Source organism: Bos javanicus, chromosome 7, assembly GCF_032452875.1.
Source record: "Bos javanicus breed banteng chromosome 7, ARS-OSU_banteng_1.0, whole genome shotgun sequence".
NCBI classification, from domain to species: Eukaryota; Metazoa; Chordata; class Mammalia; order Artiodactyla; family Bovidae; genus Bos; species Bos javanicus.
In genome coordinates this window covers 47222093-47247564 of record NC_083874.1, presented here as the reverse complement: position 1 = coordinate 47247564, position 25472 = coordinate 47222093, and the positions used below count along the sequence as shown (strand labels likewise).

At 43.8% G+C, this 25472-nt stretch overlaps 1 protein-coding gene across 1 annotated transcript in view; it reads left to right on the top strand.

Moving 5' to 3' along the window:
* Positions 1-25472, top strand: part of TRPC7 (transient receptor potential cation channel subfamily C member 7) — a 145521-nt gene that overhangs the window by 72645 nt on the left and 47404 nt on the right. Inside the window, exons 4-5 of the mRNA XM_061424850.1 lie at positions 5584-5748; positions 14180-14396. Of these exons, the coding sequence (XP_061280834.1) occupies positions 5584-5748; positions 14180-14396 (382 nt within the window). The remainder of the gene's footprint in view (positions 1-5583; positions 5749-14179; positions 14397-25472) is intronic.

The following is a 25472-nucleotide window of genomic DNA, read 5'->3' as shown; positions in this document are numbered from 1 at the left end:
GGAGAAAGCACATTGATGGGATGAGCATTCCGTGTTTGCTTATTCATGGAAGGCCTACTCTGGAACTGATGGTGTTCCTGCTAAGCCCTACTCCACTTACACGGTCACAGAGCCAAGAGCTCCCTGTGGACAAGGACTGCAACTGCTCTTTATTTCCAGTACTGAACACGGCAACTGGTAAGAGGTGGCAGTGGGGAGAAGTATGCTGGAATGAATGAATGAACAAATGAACCAACAAGCTAAACTAGTCAACAATCAACATTTCCATGTCTCTTCTTCCCTCCTCAATTTCTATGACCTGAGAACTTTGCCAAGACAAAAATGGGACAGAGTAACATTAGCACCATTGGATCCACTCCTATTGTCTCTTGTTGTTCAGTTGCTCAGTCTTGTCCGACTATTTGCAACCCCGTGGACTGCAGCACACCAGGCTTCCCCGTCCTATGAGATGTCCACGCCTATGAGAAGATTCAAATAGGCAGTGGCAACACAGAGTTATTCTAATTCCATTTTACTGTCCACACTAAAAAAAGCCACTTGACTAGTATAGTACCTGTCTCTCTCTGCCTGTGTAGACAGTTTCCAGGGCAGAGGGTAAAAAGATTTCTATAAGGAAAGGCTAGTAATGAGCTAAGTGAAAAATCCTGATCACAGTCACATTGGACATCAGCCTTTGATGGCTTTTCTGCAGAAAATAAAGTCATTTTCTCTATAAACACTGGATTTCATAAATTTTTTCTCTAGCTAAGTTATTCTTTGGCTTATCAAATCATGCATTGCCACATCTCATTATTCTGTAAATGAGACCTAGTGTCAGAAAGATCTGGGTTTAATGGATATGGAGATCACACAGCCTCAAAGCCTCTGAGCTCAAACGTAGCCCTTTTCCCCTACCCCTAAAAGAGGCAAATGCAAGATATAACAGTCTTTAAGGTGGCATCACTGATGCAACAGACATGAACTTGAGCAAACTTTGGGAGATGGTGAGGGGCAGGGAGGCCTGGGGTGCTGCAGTCCATGGTGGGGGCAGTGTCAGCACGGAGCTGAACAGACCTGACAGTGACCCTGACTGCCCTCGTGGAGACCAGTTCGTTTTCAGCCAATTGCCTGCATCAACTAAACTGCGCTTTCACTGGAGGATGAGGAGGGAGGCATAGGCTAGAGAAGGCGTGGCCTCACTCATCTGCCTGGCTACTCGAACCTTTCCAAAGGCAACAACACTTCAAAAGACTCCACTCAAACCACGCAGAGAACAGAATGAAAACAGGAGGGTGGAGTAGAACCACAGCCAGAGAGGAGGAGAGCAGAGAAACAAGAGGAGGAAGGAGGGAGGAAAATGGGAAATTTCAGAAAGGAGAATCATGGGCTTGATTTTATGTATTAAATACCACTACAGCACTTACTATTTGCCAAGTACTGTCCTAAACATCGGAGAAGGCGATGGCACCCCACTCCAGTACTCTTGCCTGGAAAACCCCATGGACGGAGGAGCCTGGTGGGCTGCAGTCCATGGGGTCGCTGAGGGTCGGACATGACTGAGCGACTTCACTTTCACTTTTCAGTTTCATGCATTGGAGAAGGAAATGGCAACCCACTCCAGTGATCTTGCCTAGAGAATCCCAGGGACGGCAGAGCCTGGTGGGCTGCCATCTATGGGGTCGCACAGAGTCGGACACGACTAAAGCGACTTAGCAGCATCAGCAGTCCTAAACACTTTACAAATACTGACTCACTGAATCTTCATTATTAGCCTCATTTTACAGAAAAAAGAAACCAAACATGGGAAGCGTCGACGATCTAAGATCATGTGGCCAGTGTGTGGCAGGACCTGAACTTGATCCCGGGCAGCCTTGCTCCAACCCACACACTTAAACACACCCCCGTCAGGAAAGTCTGTTGTAACAGGAATACATGGCCAAGGGTGCTAACATTCCATGAAACAGTCCGAAAAAATACTCAACAGTTAGTTAAGGAGTGTTGATAGTCTTCAACTATTTATTCTTAAAATATCAGATATTTCCTTGTAAATGAATATAAAGCAGGGAAAAGAGTGAAGGGGATACTCTTCCTTCAGGCTATAAAAGAAAAATAACAATGAATGGGTCAACTGAAAGCAAATTAAGAGCCAGGATTTGGCCAATACGCCCGAGAGTCCCCATATGCCAGTACTGTATTCTCACTAAAAAGTCACCAGGGGCTGGGAGGAATAGGAAGTTTAGGTGAGATATTTACAGAAAACCAGCTCTGGGTATAAATATTATACTAAACATGAAGGCTGGTCAAACATGCAACCACAATAACTGGCTTGAGATGGACTCAAAAACCGGGAGCCACATGAATTCTAGTCCCACCCGGCCTTCAGGTCCTGTTTCCCAGTCTCCTTTACCAGTACAGGGAATTCTGTCTCAGAGCTCCCTTCTATTTCTCTTCCCAATTTAATTTCTTAGCTCCTGGCCTCAGCCTAGTTCTCTGGAACAACCCAACCCAGTCATAGGTACGGTCTGACATATATTCTCTTGACAGGCTGCTGCACTCCACGTAAGCCTATCTTTCATATTTTCAGCTCCAGGTCATTACTCCCTGTGAGGAAGAGTATGAATCACATAGACGGGAAAGCTGAGGTGGTCAAACCAGTTCTTCCCTTGAAGAACTTTCATAACCGCGTAGCATACTCTCAATCCAGAATGACTGAGGGGCAGGAATGGCCTGGACAACCCATCCTTTGATCAATCCACCCTCTTGTGGGCCAGATGGCAAAAAAAGCTGGCCACAACTACACTGTTTTTTCTGAGTTCCTGTTCTATCGTATCTAGCTGTGGGCTTTTCTTCCTCTGTTTCTCTCTGACGCTGCTTTTGAAAATTCTCCCCCTGCTCCTGCCTTTGTTCCCTGGCTGAGTGCTCTTCTGCTTAGGGTGTTCGTTGTGTCTTGATAGTGTGCTTCATGTTACTCTCATCTCCCTTGGGTTAGGAACGTTTCTCTGTGCTTCAAAAGCACAGTGGGAAAAAAATTTCTAATACACACTGAATTATTTGTCATGAGGTTGTCTTCTAAGTCCTGCTACAAATACAGAAAAGTGCCCATGTAAAGATAAATAACAATTTGGGCTTTGGCTATCAGCTACCATCAGCTTTTTGGGAGCATTATGTTATAAAGTCTGTCTACAAATAAATAGCAGATTTGGAGCTAGGTTGCTTTATTACGGAAGAAGAAATGACACTGTGGAAATTAACAAAAGCCTAATCAGAGGAGAACAGAGTCTCAAGAAAGCCTCTCTTGTTTAAGTTGGGTCCACTGTCCTTCTCTGCAGTAGGTGAGGGCGAATGGGAATGGTTCCCACTTTGTCCTCTCTCAGAATTTCTCCCCTTCCTGCACTGCTGCCCAATCTGTTATGCTGGTTTGTCTGCAGGAGGCAGCAGAAGGTGCATGGAAGGGCCCTTCCCAGATAAAGACAGACAGGCCAATGGTGGGGGTCAGGACGAGGGTCCTCCCAGAGCAGCCACAGTGCAGGGAGCCACAGAGTGAGCCAAGCAATCTCCGCTACTTCATGGTGCTGTGCGTTGCTCCTGAGCAGGGCCACGTCAGCACCCAGAGAAGGTTAACTGCTGAAAAACAAAACTGACTGCCCCTCGTGTCTGCAAGTCGACCTGTCATGGGACCGTGTTGTGACCAGGCTCTGAGAATTACCAAAACACGTGTAGGATGTTCTGTTGTTTGCTCCACTTTGTGGTGATCCAGCAAGGACACAGGAAACCATAGCATGACCCGAGGGTTCCTACCTGGGTTGAGGAGAATCTGTTGCTCTGGTTGTTGAAGGGAAAAACCACAACGGTTGCAATGAATCTAATAATGCTACCTCCCAAAAAGCCTCATTTGCAGCTAATGATTGAGTAATAGTATCACCAGGGGCTGCTGCAGGGCCAAATAAAGCTTTGATAGCATCCTCACAAATCATTTGGCCGCTACTGTGAGTTCCCAGAAACTGGAAACAAGCAGTGGTTGCCATCTGTGTTGAGAATTTTTTAAATAGCTCTATTTTTATTGTTCTTATAATGAAAAGGGAATGTTTTGCATTTCCCAGAAATTGTTGTATATGTCCCCTTAATACCCAGTAAGGCAAACAGGATAAAAATTGGGACATTATGATCCACTGAAAAGTCACTCTCTTTGAAGAATGTCCAGTCTATCTGCTCTAATCTCAGCTCTAATGGCACATGGCTATCCTGATGGGGCCAAAGAGCAGGGCTGCCTAAAGCAAATACTGGCTCACCTTTGTCACAGGGAGGAAATAAGCTAAGGAGCATAATTTTCTCAACTGTATACTTTATTCCCATAAATGTTACTTAAATGTTGCCTATTGCCAGTTTCTACTGGCCAAGACAGAATCAAATGGACAAATGGCCAAGTAGCACCAAATATTTTTAGGTAAAGGATGTTTGATTGCAGCAACTCAAGTCAACCTGCTGAATCAAACAGAAAAAGGAAGATGCTGTATTTGAATCTACAGGTGTCTCGTGGACCATGTGGGCAAAGTGGAGCCAGGCCTCAGAGGGGGTAGGAGCATCTTTCTAGACAACTTCACTCTTCTTTCTCGGTCTTTAACTGGCTTGTTTTGCTGCTTAGTCCACACAGTGGAAGATAGCCACCCAGATCTCTCAAGGCCACACATTAACTCCTCAGTAAGTAAAAAGACTGCCTCTCTTGATCACAGGCTCAAATACACAGCTGAGAAAACCCAATGGATCCAGTTTAGGTCTGGGTTTTACCCTTGGTCCAACATCTGTCAAGAGGGGTAAGATCAACACAATACAAAAAGTCCACAAAAGTCCCATCTTGTAACCCGGCCACTAGGGCAAGGCAGTTCCAAGAGAAAGGAGGTGGCAGGGAGAAGCTGCTGTGTGGGGACGCAGCGTGTCAGGGATCCAGCATGCCACAGCACGCGACATGGACCCAAGCCCAACTCCACTGAAATCCAAGGAGGGAACGCTGAGGAGGGTGAGCATGTCATCCAGAAACACACAAGGTTAGGAAATGAGAGAGCAACTCTTCTACAGTATCTCATGCAATCTTACAGAACAATGTGACAGACTCTGTTTTGCAGAGGACAGTATTGAAGCTCAGAGAGGTTAAGTAGCTGGCCCAAGGCCACCTGGCTAGTAAATGGTAGAAGCAAAATTCAAACTCATATTGACTCTAAAACCCTACTCAGGTTCCATCTATTCCAACATGTTGACTCCCATATGAATTCTGCCCAGAGATAAGTCTCCTGGGATTAGAGACAAGCATTTGCCCAGAAAGCTGGCTACTGTTTTCTGTGCCTGAGACTCCTCAGGGACCTCGGTTTGCCAAGCCCTGATGCAGCCAGCCCTGTGAGAGCTCTGGCCACAGCACAAAGGCCCCAGCATCCCCAAGTCCGAGGGGCCCAGCAGATACCTGACCAGCTGCTCCCTCTCTAGCACGCAGGCCACCTCCGCCCCAGGGGAACATGTCAGCCCTGAGCTACTCAGAGGCCATGTACTGTTCAAGTGCTACCGATGCCATTTTCCTGTTTGCGTTTTCTTTTTGTTTTTGTTTTGTTTTTACAGTTCGTTGCTCATCCTAACTGTCAACAGCAATTGCTTACCATGTGGTATGAAAATCTCTCAGGCTTACGTCAACAGTCTATCGCTGTGAAATTCCTGGCTGTCTTTGGAGTCTCCCTAGGCCTCCCTTTTCTCGCCATAGCCTATTGGATTGCTCCGTGCAGCAAGGTACAGACTGCTTAAGGTGCATGTCTTTGCGGTTATTTCTTCTCTCTACTTAGCATAACGTGAAGTCCATTTTGTCCAAATATGCAGCTCATCATTTCCCACATTTGAAGAAAATAGCCCTGAGATACCTAACGAAAGTAGAAAACCACTTAAGAGGGAAAATGTTAAGGTTTGCTTTTTTAAATCATTTTCTTAAAAGCCAGAAGAGTGATAATGTGGAAACTTTTATATACATGAGGCATAATCTGATCAATAACAGAATAGAGGGGGAATAAAGGCACTTTTCCTTTTCTAATTATGCAGTGTCCCAAACACACCCTAAAAACCCACAGTAATAATAATTATAATAATGATGACAGGAATTAGTTCCATGGGGAATTTGATAAGCTAATGCAGTCAATAGTGTCATCAATGAATGGATCCTCTTGTCGGATCCACCAAGAGAAAACTTACACCAGGACGATGGGCCAGAGACTTCAGGTCTGCTAATGAGGCTGTCTAGCCAGGCGGACAATGAACTGACTGCCTTCAAGTAGGAGGGCTATCAGAGCATGGACAGCCAGTGCTTACTGAGTACTTTCTTTTTGCTAAGCCCCATTCATGGAACACCTCATTTCACACTCTCAATTAGGATGCATACACTTTACAAGCAGATTCAGGAAAGACAAATGACTAGTTGCTAAGAATCAGAGGCTTCTCATATTGGGGCACTGCAGATCCACCTCAACATCTTCCTTGTTTCCCAGCTTCCTTGTCTGGGTTCTGGCCCACATGGGCAGCTAATTAGGTCATGAGAAGAAAAACAGCCAAAGAAAAATGGAGGGGAGCTGGAAAGGCGCCATGCTGGGTTCTTTGCTTCAGAAAGGGGGCTGTCTGGTTCCTGCCTGGAACGGAAGAAGTGAGATCTGCAGGTTCCAAGCTGCCACACCTCCTGTTCCACCATCCCTACAGCCCTTCTGATTCAAAGCCACAGAAGGCACCAGTGGTCACTCCAGCTTCAGGCAAGAGCAAGTGCCTATTAAGACTAATTGTGCAGAAATTCTGAAATATGTTTCGTGGGTTACATGGTCATCAGAGGTTCCAAAGCTGCATTTACTCAGTGATTTATTACAAAAAGAACTAAGCTTAGGTAATCAACATTCGGTAGAAATATGACTACAGGGAGATTAGTTCCATGGGGAATTTGGTCAGCTAATGCAGTTAATAAAAGTGTCATCGGTGAATGGATCCTCTTGTCAGCTCCACCATGAGAAAATTCATGCCAGGAAGATGGGCTTCACATCTGCTAATGAGATGTGATAAATAAAAAGGGGGGCAATGGAGTGACTGCCTTGGAGTAGGAGGGGTATCAGAGAATGTAATCAGGACTCAGACTCCTTCTCCTGTAGAATAGTATCAAAAATAAAAGTCCTCATACTGATTATTTGTGGTGTCCAATCTTATATCTATTGAAGATTTTGTTTCTATGCCTGCACCTCTACCATGGCACAGATTTGCCATTGCCTTCTCCGATTTGCTAAACCAGTATTCCCCAAATGATACATATGGATGGGAAAACAATCTTTTCTGTCCTTTATCATGAGCTGGAAAAAGCACAGTGAATGAAAAAAGACTAGCTAGATTTAAAACTGGATCAGCACTGGTCACTGATTTGAGGCACTTGTATTCATATTGGTATCATCTAGTCTGTACTGCAAGTTAGATCACTGCCTTCATCCAGAGACGGATGGGGACTTTGCCTTTATAAGCCCCCAACTAATTCTAGGACATCAGTCATTAAAATTATAGCCAAACACTGCCTACCCTGACTTTTGTCATTAAACTACATGTGACAGTTTGCCTCGACCGACCTGGGGAAACATTCAGAAAGGATGATCTGCCAGCTGATGACTACATTTTTTACATTTTCAGTAGATCTGAGAAGTCAATATCATGCAGATGTGATGCCAAAAAAAGGGGAGGATGGTGGAAGTGGGAGAAATCCTGGACTTTCTGTGGACCCAGTAACCCAGTAAATTCAAGGGACAGATGTCACTATAGAACACAGGGGTTCTATAGTAGTCCTCTGGAATATTTTAGAAGTAATGATTACAGCAAAGTTTGGCCCCATGGCTGGAGCTTCCTCTCCTCTGTTCAAATACTTGTCTGATCAACATTTTGTGTTCCTGAAATGTCCAACAAGACAAAGAACAAAAACAGCACTTGAGATAAACATGAGGTTGCCATTAAGCCACTTGTGGTTTCTTTGCACTTTCTGGGCTCCAACTCTGAGCTCAGTGCAGTGGAGGGTGTGTTCATAGCTAAGTGACAAGCATTATTGCACAGCATGAGATAATTTTTTGTGGCAATGCTCATTCCAAGGAAAGATTCCTCATTAAAGAACTTGTCAAACTCACTCTGAGGCAGCCAAAGGACAGATAAAACAGTCAAGATATTTTAGTCTTTTCTTTCACCATTTAGAAAGAAGTCTTTCCAAGTTTGGCAGAGATATTAGATTTTTGAGGATTACAGAGAAGTCGCATCTTCTGTGTAGAGAAACCAGTCCTCTCTAAAGGCCCCTGGTCCCCAAGAGGAGTGGCCCAGTGGGGAACTCTGTTAAGGTGCTGGTGTCTCTCCACCCACGGGTCGTGCCTTTATATCTGTCCAGTAATTCTATAGAAAAGCCAGTCATTCTAGCAATTCCATGTGCTAAGAGCTTTACTATACTTCCCTCAAAGAAATTAGACTTTTGATGCTTTTATAAATGTATTCATAAAATGTCACTGCTAAACCTCATCAATCTGCTAATGTCCGTCCATGTCTAGCAAATGTTGAGATTTCTGTTTCCAACTTAATGGTGCATTTACCTCCTAATAGTTGCTGTCCAAATTTAACAACTATCAGGGACCAAAATTTCTGAGCCTGCCAGAATAACCTCATCATATCTTTCCTATTGAATTCCCAAGGCTGTCCATTATATTTTTAAGTTTCTGAGGGTCCCTAAAAGACAGCTGAATAAGGAGATGATATAGGTGAAGAGTGTCAACAGGAATTGAGCTTACTAACACGGAGACTAAAGAGGGTAACCAAGTCATAGACACGTACATATGATAATAACTACAGGTCTGGAACACGGCACTGGTCTGTCAGGTTCAATAAAGAGAATAGTGATTTTTCATCGTTTCACCACTGAAGGGTCGGTGAGTTCTTGTTCACATGGATGCTCTCAGGTAAATCTCTTCCCAGAGAGCTCTTTATCCTCTAAGCAAGGATAAAGCTCTTTTGCCATGCCAAAGAGCTTGTATGACTGATTGCACTGTTTTCCATCCTTTGATTTCCCATTCTGATGCATAATTTAGGTTGTCTGTCTGTTAAAATCTGAGAGCTGAGAAAATAACCATCATCCTCAAGGGCTCAAAATACCTCTCAGCAGCAGGTAGATGGGAGAAGTCGGCATCAAGAGTGCTGAGGAACTGCACAAGTTCTAGTTATACAAGTACAAGAGGGGAAGCTGTCTACCTCTGTTACCTGTTAACCCTTGTGGTCCAGCTGTCCTTATAAATTAGTACACAGACTTGGAAAGCGAGAGCTGTAAACAACTTTAGACTCCTACCTGATGTCTTTGCACTGTGCAGTGTAACAGTTCATAACTCTTGCATGTAGAAATATTAAAATGTTAGTCATTTCCCTAAACCTCCTTTAGCCTCATCCCAACAAAATCATCTAGTTAGAAAGGAACGAGAGACTACAGCTTTTGAAGGCCCAGCCTTGACAAAGCTGCAATGTTGTCCAGAGACAAGACAGAGAGAGGACAGTACCTCCACAGGTCTTTGTATCCTCCTCATCTGTAGCTACCAGAGAGCCGAAAATGAAGTGAAAGGCGCTTAGTTGCGTCTGACTCTTTGCGACCCCATTGACTAATACAGTCCATGGAATTCTGCAGGCCAGAATACTGGAGTGACACACGATTAAATAAAAATCCTAAGGCAAAGTTTAAAGCATTGCCACAGAGGGGAAATCTGTGCCAGGAAATAGAGCATTTTCTGCTCTTCTGTTCCAATAGCTGCTGCCCTCAAATCCAGACAGAAGGTCCATCACATGTCTCCCTGCTGGGAGAGGACTTACGAGTGCCAGACGGCTGACCAACTCATCCTTAGCCAAGTCTGAGCCCTGCAAAATTCTCTCCCCATCTCTCCACCCATTTCCTACCAGGGTTTTTCTTGTTTCTGTCTCCACTAGAAAGCCAGCCACTTTGAAGGGAAGACCCAACTCTTACAGCTTGTTTTAGCTCCATCACCTGCAGTGTCCATCATCAACTTGTCCATAGATAGTTCCCCAAAGGGCTCATAACATAAATACATAAGGACGCTATAGAGGTCTCCCTTTGTGAATCCTTGCACACAAGCTTTTCAAGAGTCAGTTGATTTTTTTTTTCCCTTGGTCTTTTTTTTTAGTCAGTCGATTTTAAGTTCCCCCTTAGGAGAACTGCCTGAGGCTCTCCAGTGCCACGTACTATAGTATTTCCTATAGGTCAGCAGCTATGCTGCACTGCACATGTTAAATAATTCATTCCCAACATCAACTCTATGCAATAAGTACTATTTTATCCCCATCTTACAGGCGCCTTCACTGAGACACAAAGGGATTAAGAAACTTGCCAAAAACCACAGAGCTGTGATTTAAATCCAGGGTCTCTGCTGCAGAGACTGTCCATGTCCACACACACACACCCCAGCATTCCCAATCACCCAGTCACATTGGCAGCGTTACAGCCTTCAGTGCTGGATGGAAAGGTCTTAGCTGCTGACTACTGACCTTGGAATGAATCTGATTCAGAGCTTTATAGTTAGCAGGGCTTCTCTAGAAGGGAAGAGTCAAAATCAACATGTGATTTTCACTACTCATTCCTCTTCTTTCCGTAGAAGCCCTACCTTTATAACCCACTATTACTCAGCACCTCTTCAGCCCCCAGGACAAAGAGTAGAATCACATGGTAATGTGAAAACACGATGATCAGAGACACCATGTGCTGAGTGAACATATACTCCCCACTTCAAAGAAAGAAGATTCCTGAGCCCTGGGTTAGAGATTTTTAAAAAGAATTTTTGAGGGAGCATTCTGAGTAATCTGCCACGAATTTAGTCAAGGTCATTCAAAAATGTGAGACCCACTCCAGCCTTGTATGTTTCTTTTGGAAAACGCTTGATCCAAAGCCTGCCTCAGCTGATTCAGCTTTGCACAGCTTGGACACTAAGCCCTCGCTTGTGGCCACTGGCAGCAGGCAGCAAGTGAGGGTGGCATTTGATGAGAAAGACTGGGGGTTCTGAGTGAGGAGAGATGCTGGCAACAGTCTCTGCATGCTCTCCTGCAGTCATGGCCTGTCTCGTGGGCTTGTGGCTGCAAGGTCTCCATTAACTGCTTCCACTTGTGGGCTAAGAGCCCAGTGCCACTAAACGCAGAGGGGTGTCGACAAGTAAAAGCAGGTGCCCACCCTGAGGGCTGGAGAATGAAGTTCATTTGGAGCTAATTCGGGAGAACTACTCAGTTATTCTCATATTCATCTGTTTCCCAAAGTAAAAGAATTGCACCCAGAAAGTCTGGGGTAAGCCAGAGACTTAGGGCTGCAAGCTTGGGTTTCCTGATATGTTTTCAACTCATCAGGGCCAAGTAATGATGCAGCTGCCTGAGCCCACGTCTCAGACTCACCAGCTGTGCTCTTCTAGCAGAGCACACCAAGGCCTATGTCTTCTGAAGCTCTTCCACCTCTTTTTACACCTAACTCTGTTATCTGACCCAGATTTAATGACTCCACAACTAAGAGCAGCAGGTATATATTGGTTAACTTTTCTCCTTTATTTTGGTTCACCTGGTGGCCTTGTGAAAGGAGCAAATTTTCCCCAAGCATAATTTGCTTCAAAAAATTGAGACAAATAGGAAATGTCACCAAAAAAAGACAAAGGAAATCACTGAAATGATTTGATCTCATCTGACCTTTATAATGTTTACCTGCTAAAAAGATGCTTTCAAGACCAGAAGAAAAATAGGAAAAATGCATCAATTACTAACCTCGCTTTTCCTCCCTATGGCTTAAATCAAGGGGGACTGAGTTCAGGGTAACCTTCCACAACTCTGAAGGGCCTTATCAGGGATTTTCCTTATGGTCTGCAATAAGTACAGTAACTCTGACAGGTGCATTTTCTGCCAGAAGACAACTATTTGAGTGAGGGGACAAAGAAAACATTAAATTTCTCAAAGCAGCTCCTGTGGGGAATCCCAGGGCCAGCAAGGGTGCACCTGCGTGGCAGATCCCTGCAGTCAGGTACCTGCCTCGATGAGAAGATGGAGAGATGTCCCCATGTCCTCATCCAGGTAGTCACCGGGAGATGTTACTTAGAGCCCAGTGATTAAGGAGTAGGGAAACTTGGCTGTCAATCCTTTTAACAGCTGTGTCTGTCTCCATCTTTCCCACCTTTGTCTGGCATCTCTGGGACCCTGCTGGGACATGCAGACCTGGTGTCCCTTGCCCTCTCAACCCTTCCTCTCCCCACTCAGCAGTCATTCTCCCACTTCCCTCCCCTCTCTCCACTACCCCAGCCAGGGCACAGTGACAGGAAACCATGCAGTGACTATGTAAGAATGTCTCCTGTCTACAGCAAATTATCCCAGCTTGTTGGCTGGGAAATGGGCTCCAAAATGCCAACTCAGTCAGATAAAATGCTGAAAAACTCAAAGTAGGTTTATGACATCACATTCATAAGTCAACATGAAACATGGTTAAATTCCATTTTTTTTCCCCACTGAATTTATATGAGGTATTTTATTTGTCCTTATATTTAGTCTCTGCATCCTGAATTTAGTACATCTACCTATGGCTAAAAATTATCTACAGTCTGTACTTTGTTAATAACAAGGTTAAACTTCATAGAGAAATGTCATACGTAGGACGTTTGAGGGCCTCATGGTTTTCAGGTAAACCTCTCTGTCCACTTCTGAAGTTATTCTAGTGCCATCTGACAATCTGATAAGACAGGTGACTCCACACAAGTCCTTTCCAGCACAAGTAGGGATTTCCAATGTTCAGACTTAAAATGCAATTTTTTTAAAAAATGATTTTTTAAAAAAACTATAATTTTTAATTTCAACAGATGGGTTCTATGGCATTAGAATGTTACAGTAATAACTAGCACTGTTAAAGTAGATGATTATCACACTGAAGTATATTGAAAAACACTATCAAGCCATCTGACTTATAAATGTTATGCTGAATATAGTCATGATTAGGGAAGTTTCACCAGGAGAAACCCTATAGTTGATCTTCTGCTGAACCAATACTCGATATGCTGGCTGACATTTCACTCTGGGACTCCTGAATAAAGCAGAACATGAACATTAATTGGTCACCGACTGTAAATGAACATTCGCCCTGGAGAAGGAACTGTGTTCCAGAAAAGGTCCTCCTCTTTGCTCTTATTAGTACACCTGGCTGAGGGGTCAGATTAGGTGAGGGTGACAGCGGTGACCTGGAAGAGACCCAAGTGAATTAATTCACAAGAGTCACCAAAGACCCCTTAGGCAGCCCTCGAGTTACATCTCAGAGACCCAAGTGGCCTTTGCATGGCAAGCCACGGATAAGAAGATGTGACCAACACCTGCTCCCTAACAGGCATCTTTTGGAGCACTTCGGGTTCACATGGAACTGCACAAATGAATCACGTTCTCGGCCACAAAGAAAAGCCCAGTAAGTTTTAGAGTAGTATAATAGAGGCTAGGATCTGAACATACTGCGATAAAATTAGGAGTTTTTAAAGCAAGGGGGGAGAGTCCTGTGTATCTAAAACCTAAATAACCTCTGACTTAAAATGAAATCAAAAGGGAAACTATAAAATATTTATAATTGAGTATCAAGGGAAATGCTACAAGTCAAAATATATAGAACATGGCTAAAGCAGAACCTAGTGCAAACTGTACAGCTTTAAATAAATTTACCAGGATAGAATAAATGCTGAAAACAAATCATCTCACCTAAAATCCAAGAAAATAGACCAAAGAACAACAGAGCATATCCAAAGTGTAATTTTTTAAAGAAAAATTCTGAACTCTATTGAAACTGATTTTTTTTTTCTAGATTTAAAAAGCATAAAATTCTTATCCATGTGGCCGTGGGTAGCTGTGCAGCCAGACTGTAACATGATGTTACATCAGTGTGTGTCGCTCCTTTCTCTTACCACTCCCACTGAATTTTCTAAACAGGAAAAATTAAAGTCATTAGAAAATGGATTCAGTCAAGCAGCCTCTCACATAAAAACTCTAGAAAATGTCTGGGTTTGGTGAGCAGCTTCTGTCCAAAATGAAGAATTCTCTGGTTCAACTTTCAGCAAACGCCTTTTAAAGAGAGCCCTGCACCTGCCTGAAGCTGCCAGATTAACATGTCTTATACACATTTTGTTTCCAGCTAGGACGAACACTGAGGAGCCCTTTCATGAAATTTGTAGCCCATGCAGTTTCTTTCACCATCTTCTTGGGATTGTTGGTTGTGAACGCATCAGACCGCTTTGAAGGCGTGAAAACCCTGCCCAACGAAACCTTCACAGACTATCCAAAACAGATCTTCAGAGTGAAAACTACACAATTCTCCTGGACAGAAATGCTCATCATGAAGTGGGTCTTGGGTAAGCAAGTCACTCTGTCTTTTATTCTCTCCTCCTCTAGTTATTTTAGGCCCTTATTAAACTCTGACTTCAGAAGCTCTTCTTCTCTTGAATGCACTCTTGACAGACAAAATGGTGAGGAGATGACCAGCACAGAAGTCAAAGTCAACCTCTGTCTGTGCTGGTATAAAAGGTGCACAGACCTGCAATATAAATCCCAATTTTGAAAGGATTTGTTTGGGGGGAATTCATTCCATACTTTTTATTATATGTGTATTGAAAGTGACTATAAAGTGTCTGTGTGGGGGGGGAGGTGGGGGGGACATGTGGTCTTACTCATTTAAATATAGTCTACTAGAAGCCTAGCAGCTCAGATGGTAAAGAATCCGCCTGCAATGCAGGAGACCTGGGTTCATTCCCTGAGTCAGGATGATCCCCTAGAGAAGGGAATGGCTACCCATTCCAGTATTCTTGCCTGGAGAATTCCACGGACAGAGGAGCCTGCTGGATTACAGTCCATGGGGTCCCAAAGAGTCAGGCATGACTGAGCAACTAACACTAGTAGCCTTAGGAAAAAAGTATAAGAGTGAAAGTTTAAAAGATATTTTTTGTTACCACTGAATACTGATACATAGTAAATTACCAATAACAAAAATCTAAAAAGTTAGGGGACTAACATATTCTCATTATCTGTGCTAATGAACATAATGAAGCTGTGAAATTCCTCTTTGTGGTGATATTTTGTGCTGCCAAGGTCCGCCACTAGAATTGCCAAGGAAATTATTCCCAGGTATCTCAATGACTAGCCAAGACAGGGTATCTCCTTTTCCATAACTCACAAGAACTATTACTAGTAGAAATAAGCAAGATAAAATAAAACAGACAATGGCTAAAACTGTACATGGTCAAATGTGTTACAGATTTTTCTAACACTGAATTGATTGGTAAAAAAAAATCAGACTTTGTAAGAAACAATGAAAAATTGCAAAAGTTACAACCAGTGATATTGTATATAACCAAAACTTGATCAATAAACTATAAGATTTACATCAAAATGATTTGAATTTGATAAGCATGTTTTGAGTAAAACTAAACCGAAAAAAGAAAAAATTTATGCAGTATCAATATTTGATCAATTAATTAAACTGTCCTAATGATATTCACCACCACCCACCACCCCACCCACCCCTAATTGCCTTTCTTAACAACAATTCAGTATCGGCATAGCATTCGTCATGTTTATGTTCACAAACATTGAGTCAAAACATATTCAGGGTCAAAGTGTCTGCACTACCAATCAACAAATTCACAGAAGAACGAATACTTGAAAAGACAGCCTAACACCTGCCCTGCACTAATTACATGACTGCACAGTGCCACAGGTTCAACCTTTCTGGCCTAAGAGCACAAGAGTTGAACCACTGAAGAAGATCCCATAGACCCCCAAGCTGGGAACAACTTGGAATACGGCCTTTAAGCTGCATCTCTCAGTCATAACAAGGTAATGAGGAGAAGAATGGTTTGACCCAAAGGGCAGAAGCAGGAAAGCATGCCATGCTTCCCAGGAGCTTTTAATCAACCGGCAAGTCTGCAACCAAAGGCTCACTTGGTGGACTTGCCGGCACTCAAGTTGCAAAGGAACAGTAAAGCCTGTTGTAGAGTGAGTTCTGTGGCCCTTCCACTGTTCAGAGTCTATCCTCATTCTCCCTAGCGTAACGCCCCCACCTCCAATTTAACTAAATTAAGCACTTTAACACTAGGTACTTTGCAATGGTCTGAATGTTCGTGTCTCCCCAAATTCATATGTTAAGACCCTAATTCCAATGTGATGGTATTAGAAGTAGGGCCTCTGGGAGGTGCTTAGGTCATGAGCGTGGAGCCCTCATAAATAGGATTAGTGTCCTTTAAAAGAGACCCCAGAGTGTGCTCTTACCCTCACTCTGCCACATGAGGATATAGCAAGCAATCTGCAACCTGAAACATTCTGGCACCACGATCTTGGACTTACAGCCTCCAGAACTATGAGAAGGAAATTTCTGTTCATAAGACACTCAGTCTGTGCAGCTTTGTTATAGCAACCCAAATTAAAACATTGTTTTCTTTAAAAAAAAAAAAAAAAAACAACCTCATATGTCGGGTTTATGAATAAAACAAAGGATTTACAGCACCACTCACTCACTCACCTCATAACCCCACCTGGACAGCAGGTATAAGACTAACGAGTGCAAGCATATTCCCCCTTAAATGGGTATCCTATCATATGTTACAGTGATTCTCCTACTAGGTCATGATGTCGTCCTGATTCCATATTTCTCTTCCTGGGTGTCAGGGCATTATCACAATAAGAGAGAAGTATCTCTAGCTACAGAGGTCCCAGCTTCCAGCTTCTACCCATCAAAGCAAAGCTGAATTTTCAAGACTGTTACATCATTAGTATTATGAAGGGGAAGGCTTATTTTTCATTGACCTACTTCCTGTTACATTTGAGACAAAAGAAAGATTCTAACTACTTTTTCTTACTAGATTATACTTTTCAAACTTTTATTGTAAATAATTTTAAGAATTGGAAATATCAAGAGAAGATTATAATGAACCCTTTGGGCCAATCTCTCATCTTCAACAATTAGTAAATCAACACTAATCTTTGTTTCATCTTACTTCCCTTCTCCCAACCCTGTAAAATTTTGAGTCGAATCCTAGGTATCATAAAATTTCATTTACAAACATTTTGTGTGAATCCTAAAAGAAAATTTCTCTTTTACTTTTTTCCAATCTTTATGTGCTGCAAGTTCACTGACATTTTTTCCAAATCATCTGTGATTTTGATCTTCAACCAATGAATTTTTCATTTCAAATATTGTATTTTTCAACCCTTTAAGTTCCACTTGGTTCCCTCTTATAACTTTCATTTCCCTTTTTGTGGTATTTATATTTTACTTTAAATCCTTGAACATAATGTATGTATTTATAGTAAGAACTGTTATAAAGTCCTAATTTCATCATTTCTATTGTTTTTGGGTTACTGACTAAACTTTCTCCAGACATGGATCATTTTTTCCTATATCTTAGTGAGTTAGTAATTTCTGATTGAATGATTGACACATCACATGCTATATTGTTCAGCATCTAGATTTTATTGTCTTCAAAGAGATACTTTGTTTTATTCTGACAGGTTGTTAAATTCTTACAGATGAGTTTGGTCCTTTTCAGACTTTCACAGAGTGGACCTGGAGAAGCTTTACAATAGGATTGATTATCCTTGTACTAGAGACACACATCTGGGGTCACTACTAAATGGCCTCAGTAATCAACAAAGGCTCTCAATTCTGGAGGGTCAGAACTCAAACATCTCTCCACTCTGGGTGAACAGTTTCTGAGCCTTAGAAATGATTCAGCTTACATCTCTCTGGCTGTTGTTTATAGTGTTTTACTCAATGCATTTGTGACTTAATATTATGGGAACATTCAAAAGGATTTTACTTATGTAATTTACTTACGTAAATTTCTGGACTAGTTTTGTGTTTGGTTTTGTGTTTTTGGTTATGCATAGTACCTTTCTCTCTGGAACCCTGCCATATAACATCTAACCACTTTAACCTTCCTGAACTCCAATCTCTGTGTCTTCAATTCACTGGGACTGCTTCTATGCTTCTAGGATCCCTCTCTACACCCTGCATATTGAAATGTGCCTCCGATAAAAAAAATACAGGGCTATCATGTGACTTATCTTGCTTGCTTCTCTTCACCAAGGATCACAGTGCTGTGCTATTTCCAACATCTGAAAATAGTTTCTTTTTTTCCCCAGTTTACTGCTTCACCATGACAGATAATAGAAATCGGGATTCTTTTTCTAAAACTGAACTATAAACATAAAAGAAAATGAATAATCCATTTTCAAATACCCAGTCAGTATTCAAATGTCTTTGAGAAGATAAATTGAATAAATACCTGCCTAGCTTCCTTTCTCTCCTCCTTCAGGCCTCTGTTCACATTTTATCTTATCAGAGGAGTTGAGCTGGTAAGAGGAAGCTCTCTCACCTACCCCCTTTGATGAGATGAAATATGAACAGAGACCTGAAGGAAGAGAGAAAGCAGGCTCTGCAGGCATCTGGGTGAAAAGCATCCAGAAAGACAGTTCAGTATGTGTTGACGGCTTGGATTCAGCAGCAAGCTGGCGGAGTCTGAGGAACAGCAAAGAAACCAGTATGGCTGCAAAAGAATAAATAAGGGAGAGATGGCAGAGGAGAGGGCACAAGGCCAGGCAGGGCCAATCACGCAAGGCCATGGAGGCCGTGGTACAGAGCTGAGAGGACTAGAAATGGCTGGGTAGTTCTGACCACAGAAGTGACATCCCACAACTTCATTTTCTAGTACATTGCAGGCTGCTGGGTAGAGAACAGATGACTCTGGGACAAGAGCAGAAACAGGGAAACCAGTTAGGAGGCCACTACAGTAATTCAGATGGAAAATGGCTGATTTTGAGGAGGTAGTAGAGTACGTTATATTTTGCAGGTAAAATCAATCATAGTAATTGCTACTGGATTGTCTGTGGAGTGTAAGAGAAAGAAGGTGGTCAAGGAAAATTCCAAGTGTTTTAGTTCAAAAGGCATAATAGAGATTTCCTCGAACGCAGAAACTGCAGCCATGAAATTAAAAGACTCTTGCTCCTTGGAAGAAAAGCTATGACAAATCAAGACAGCGTATTAAAAAGCAGAGACGTCACTTTGCTGACAAAGGTCTGGCAAGTCAAAGCTATGATTTTTCCAGTAGTCATGTAAGGATGTGAGAGTTGGACCATAAAGAAGGCTGAGTGTGGAAGAACTGATGATCTCAAACTATGGTGCTGCATAAGACTCTTGAGAGTCCCTAGGACCGCAAGGAGATCAAACCAGTCAATCCTAAAGGAAATCAATCCTGAATATTCATTGGAAGGACTGATGCTGAAGTTGAAGTCCCCATACTTTGGTCACCTGATGCAAAGAGTCGACTCACTGGAAAAGAACCTGATGCTGGGAAAGACTGAGGGCAAGAGGAAAAGAGTGTGACAGAGGATGAGATGGTTGGATGGGATCTCAACTCAATGGACATGAGTTTGAGCAAACTCTGGGAGATAGTGAAGGACAGGGAAGCTGGCATGCTGCAGTCCATGGGGTCGCAAAGAGTCAGACACAACTGAGTGGCTGAACAACAACAAAGGCAGGAAAGACCAGGGAAGGAGCAGTTTGAAGAGAGACATGGAAATCAAGAGTGCAGTTGAGATTATCTATTAGATCTCCAAGTGGAAATGTCAAGTAGCAAACTGGATGTACATGCTGAAGTTCAGAGAGGCTGGGGTTGGAAACATTATTCGGGCGTGTCAGTCTATTAAAAGTAAATTATATGCAATACCTCAACTGTGAATGTGAACGGATGAACCGAGGACCAAGCCCTCCGGCACAGCAATATTTAAAGGATGGGGAAACAAGAAGAATCTTATCCAGCAAAGGAGACTGAAGTAAGAGTGGTGTCTGAGAAGCCAACCAAAGTCACTGTGTCAAGACCCACGGACTGATCACTTATGTCGAATGGTGCTGACAGATCAGGTGACAGGAGGCCTGAGGATGGACCACTGACTTCAGAAGTGAAGTTCCTGAGTAGTGAGAGGGGATGGGACCCAGCAGGCCAGAGGAGGGCTGGTCCTTAGCAGGAGCGCAGACCCTTCCTCTACGGGACCAGGAGGAAGGCGGCGTTGCGGGCACAGAGCAGGTAGCCTGGTAAGCGCAGTGGTAAATGCACTTGCTCGGTAAGTTTTCAGTTAGCACTGTTTCCATTTTCTCAGTTTTTTCCTCCACAAATCCATTCTAGTTATTAAGCATTGTATTATATACCAGGCACTGTGCCAAATACCAGGGAAGCAGCTCTAAAATAAGACGAATATTATCTCGACTCTAAATACTTCCTGGAGCTCTTTAATTATTCGACGTTGCAACTACTACTAACAACCCGTGAGAGAAACACACTGAGTGCGGAGTTCACTGTGCTGTTCGGGCAGCAAACCCTAAGGTCCACAGTCTCATCTCATCTGCCTAGACTTGGAGAGGCCTGAACTGGCATCAGGCCCTTACTGAAAAAGGCCTCAAACACTACACCCGGGCACTGCCAGGAGAAACACAGAAACACGGCTCACGGTTCTCTTCCCCCAGGACTCATGAATATGGTCCTTTGGACAGACTGGCTATACAAACACCCAAAACATGACTCCCTCTCCACCAGCGTTCGACAGGACTTCAGGACCCTAACAAGTTCAACTGGCTCCTGCAGAGATGGAGAGAGGGGCTGATCACGAAGAGGTGAGGGGCCTTGTCCAGTGTCCCTGCTTCTGCCCTTATCAGCCCTGTGCCCCAGCAGATGCTCAGCACAGGAGCTAGATCCACTGAAAATGTAATCAGATCGTGTTACTTTGCCTCCAAACTCTTCAATGCCATCCCAGCTCCCCCAGCGTGAGAGCCACTCTCACTGTAAAGGACTCACACCTCCACCTCTGTGCCCTCATCTTCCACCACCTCCAGCCTCCCTTGTTCTCATTTAGCCCCACTGGCCTCCTGGCTTCAAACTGTTTCTGCCTCAGAACCTTGACTTAGGCTGGTCCCTCTGCCTAAGAGTTTTCCCCACGAGCAGTGCCATGGCTCGCTTCCTCACCTCCTCAGGTCTGTGTTCTAAAGTATCCTTTTCTGAGTGAAGCCCTTTTTTAACTGACCTGTTTAAACACATAAGGTCCCCCACTCACTGCCCCCCTAGCCCCCTTCTCTTTTTCTACACGCTTTCCTCTGTTTCTCACCAGGCTCCTCTGTCCATGGGATTTTCCAAGCAAGAATACTGGAATGGGTTGCCCTTTCCTCCTCCAGGGGATCTTCCTGACCCAGGGACTGAATCTGTGTCTCTTGTGTCTCCTGCATTGGCAGGAAGATTCTTTACCACTGTGCCACCTGGAAGCCCCAATTAATATTAGCATTTCTGTAATCAAACAAATTGTCGCTCTTTTCATCTTCTGGGAGCTCTCACTCCATGTGGATATCTGGTATTCCCAATGACCTCTTTCAGAGGCCACGCAGTGTGTCCATGATCTATTGCTTCTCCAAATCTCTACTGGGCATGTGGGTTGTTCTTCTGCTGTACAATTCTATGGAACGGTCAAACCCAATCAGAAATATATTCTTCCTGAACTCCAGATGCTTTACTTGATTACCAGCAGACTTTTGAGACCCTTCTAGATTATAAATCCAGGAGATTTAAAATAAGGGCAGAGGAGGTGGAAGCCACAAGGAGATTAAGACTACATGCAAAGATAGAAGGAAAACCAGGACACAGTATCAAGGAAGACACAAGAAGAGCATGACATGGGAAGGAGAGACGAATTTGCTAGTAGACACGTGTGTTCTCTAGAGCTGTAAGATGACCTGCTTTGGAAAGGACCAAATAAACCAGAGATCATAGATCCTTGGCCTGGAGACTCTCCGACATCAGTTTATACCATAGGAACATATCTTTCTTCCCTGTCTCATTAGCAGTCACTCTGGGGTAGAGGAAAGAGCTGATAATCCATCGTGTGAGTTAGAGACTGTGGCTATACCAATGCTCACCAGAGGACTATAACATTTGTGGTCTGCAGACAGCCATGGAGCTTGGAGGGCAGGAAGCCTCTCCACTATGCATGTCACTGCTCCATCTGGGAAGAGAATTATGTCATGAAGACTCTCCCGACCCAACTCTTACAGAGACTTGGCAGTGTTTTCTTAAGCAGACACCCCAGCTGAAAGCCCAGCTGAGGGAGATGTAAGCGTCCAGCAAAGCAGGAAAACACACTTAAAGAGAAGAGGAGGAAAGAGCCCGAGGCCGGTTAGCAAGAGACCCAGGCCTCACTGTGTCCCTTCCTCCTTGGTGGTTCTGCCTCTCTAAATTTCAGCTTTCGTGTGCATAAAATGTGAGGATCAAGTTGCTCCCTCACCCTACCCACCGCAGATTACAAACTCTCTGAGGGCAGTGCTAAATCTTAGGTGCAAAATCACACATGTAAGTTTGACCAAGAATAAAACTGCAAAAGAAAATGGGCTGTGTTTCTCACCTAAGTCATTCCTTTGATGGTTTCTTCATTTATTTAGGTAAATTCCAAACAGACTACTTCAACCAAACTGCCAAAATTTCTCCCAGTAAGTCAGACCACGTTACTGCTCTGCTTATCACCTTGAGGAGCTATCTGGCAGCTCAGGGTGACTACCTAGACACCGAGCTGCCTGGTCTCCCCCTCATGGCCTGAAGGAGGGCCTTTCAGGATCTACAATCTCCATCCCCTTATCCCTACCAACCCTTAAGCCGTACTGAGCCTCCTGCTGTTAATGCTGCTAAGTCACTTCAGTTGTGCCCGACTCTGTGCAACCCCATAGACGGCAGCCCACCAGGCTTCCCCATCCCTGGGATTCTCCAGGCAAGAACACTGGAGTGGGTTGCCATTTCCTTCTCCAATGCATGAAACTGAAAAGTGAAAGTGAAGTTGCTCAGTCGTGTCCAACTCTTAGCAACCCCATGGACTGCAGCCTACCAGGCTCCTCTGTTCATGGGATTTTCCAGGCAAGAGTACTGGAGTGGGGTGCCACTGCCTTCTCCGAGCCTCCTGCAGTTTCCTAGAATAGTCTGTTCTCCCTCATGTCCACGGCCTTTCCGCCCCTACTCCTTCCCCTAGCTAACTCCTCATGCCAGGAGTCACCTACTTCATTCAGTCAGAAATATGTTATTACAGACACTGTGTTGGGTCTCATGACTATAATACTGACTGCTCTTATCCCTGTGTGTCCACACAGTCTCCTGGACATTCTTACTACAGCATCTGTCACTTTGTAGCACTACTGTTTGTAGACACACCTGTCTCCAGCACTAGACCCTGTTTGCTGGGCAAGGGACAGCATCTTCTTGGCTGCTGTACCCCCAGAATGGTCCCTGGCACAAAGTCGGAGCTCAACACTGTCCATTAAGTGGTGAATGAGTTCCTGAACAGTGACGTAAGTCTGTGCCTAGTAGAGAGCATGCAGGGGTTGTGGGAGGTGGGGAGTGACAGTGCAGTGAAAAGAGGGTCCTGAACTCCCTGAGACTCTGGATAATTTACTTGTCATCTTTGTACACGAGTCTGTCCATCAGTAAAGTGGAGATAATTAGAGTAGGTACCTACCAGGCTCTAAGGAAGCTTTAGAGTTGGAAAAGGGCTTAGCACAGGGCCTGGCACCTAGAGGGTGCTCAACAATGATCAGCTACTAAAAGTCAGAGGAGAAGATGAGCTTTGTTAGGAAAATTTTGAATCTATTAATATCATCTCCTTGCCTGGAAAACAAATGAACCTTAAATGAGCCCGAGGCCCAGATCTGCTGCTAAGAACCTGCCGTTGAGCTGGAGTTTGGATGTTAGGGCTTGAAGGTTGAGGGCTTCTTGGCATATTCTACCACCTGTGAGTTAACAGAATGCCTAAGTCCCAACTCAATAATCAGAAGGTAACCCAGAAGAACAGACAAGCCTCCCAGGAGGTGGTCTGGGGGTCCGGGAACAGTGTAGAGAAACCCGATGTAGAGGCAGGGGCTATGGCCATTTACGGAGTTCACACAGTTAAGTCTCACAGGAATCTGAAGGGGGAATCCCTTCTGAAAAGCATCTGAGGCAGGGATCCGGGTGAACAGTCTTTAGAACTGTCAAGCCCCATATCAGCAGCCTGCAGGCCTTACTTAGAACCTGCCTGAATGAAAAGCTACTCATTTCCCTCAAGGCTTCCCAGCAGGTCCCAATCTGTTCCCCTGCCAGTCATCCCCGTTAATTACCAGTGACCTTGCTCTCTGGGCTCCAAACATCCCTGAGTGAAGGGGTTGCCTGAAGGAGGCTCCAGTGCCCAATATCCTTACCCTCTAAGCCCCTGGGCTGTATACACTCATCGGACTGACATGCTAGGGGCAGGAGTCCAGGGGGCTCAGCTTGGATATAAAATGCTGAACTACTCTCAGCACCTTGGAAGCAGGAAACCTAATTTCACTCACTAAAGTACTTAATTTCACACATTTCTTTTTTCGTTAAGCATTCCTGTTGCTCAAACCCTTGGGCCCACGCTACTTTTACTCATGGCCTTGGAATAATTTAAATTAGTCTGGGTAAGTTAATATGCAAATCTGGGAAGACTGACGTGGGCACTGGACCATGGAGGAAATGATTTGCAATCCCCAATGAGGTGCCTCTATGTTGGTCAGAAAAGTCAGTTTACTGTAAATAATTTGCATTTCAGATTTGCAGAACTTTTAGTGCTGGAAATTACATCAAAATTTCAAGAAAATCAAGGAACTTATCCAAGGTTACACACCTAATAAGTGACCAAGGTAGAACTGAACCAAGGGCTTCCTGAATTAAGGTAATTGATAGCCTGTAATTTTCCTAGTGCTCAGCTAAAAGCAGTCCACCAAGACATTAGGAATTTTAATTATCAGGGGGAGGGGGCAGGCGCATAGAGGAAAGAAACAAACATTATTTTTTCCAGCTGTAATGGTTTTTCCTGTAACATACTTTAAATACCTATTTGAACAGGCACAGATGAAAGTACATTTCAGTGTTAAGGAAATTTTACTTCACTGAATTACCACAAAAATTTTCAAAGCATAAGTTTAGGAAGTAAGGCTTTGTGAAGATAAAAAGCGGAAACAACAAGGTGTGTGTGGTGGTGGGAGTCTTGTAAAAAGATTTTCAGTGTTTTGGGTCATTTCCTTTTGCGGAGACTCCAATTTGATACAAACATGCAGATCTTAGAATCTGTTTCATTCAACAAAGCCACAACTTCTCTAAACAGCTGTGGGAGAGGCAGGAGGAATCTGAGAAGACAGGCCATCCATGTTTGATGCTCAGGAGCCAGGAGGGTGCCAAGAGGCTGGTGGTGTTAACCTTTAGGGAACATGGTCAATGAGCTGGAATTTTCTCACTAACCTACCAGTTAGTGATTCTTTTACCAGATTAACCTCCTAAGTAAGCAGGTGACGTGTAACATGGCATAACACAGAGTGGGCTAGTTCTGCATCAAGTCTTTCCTATGTCTGAGTTTCT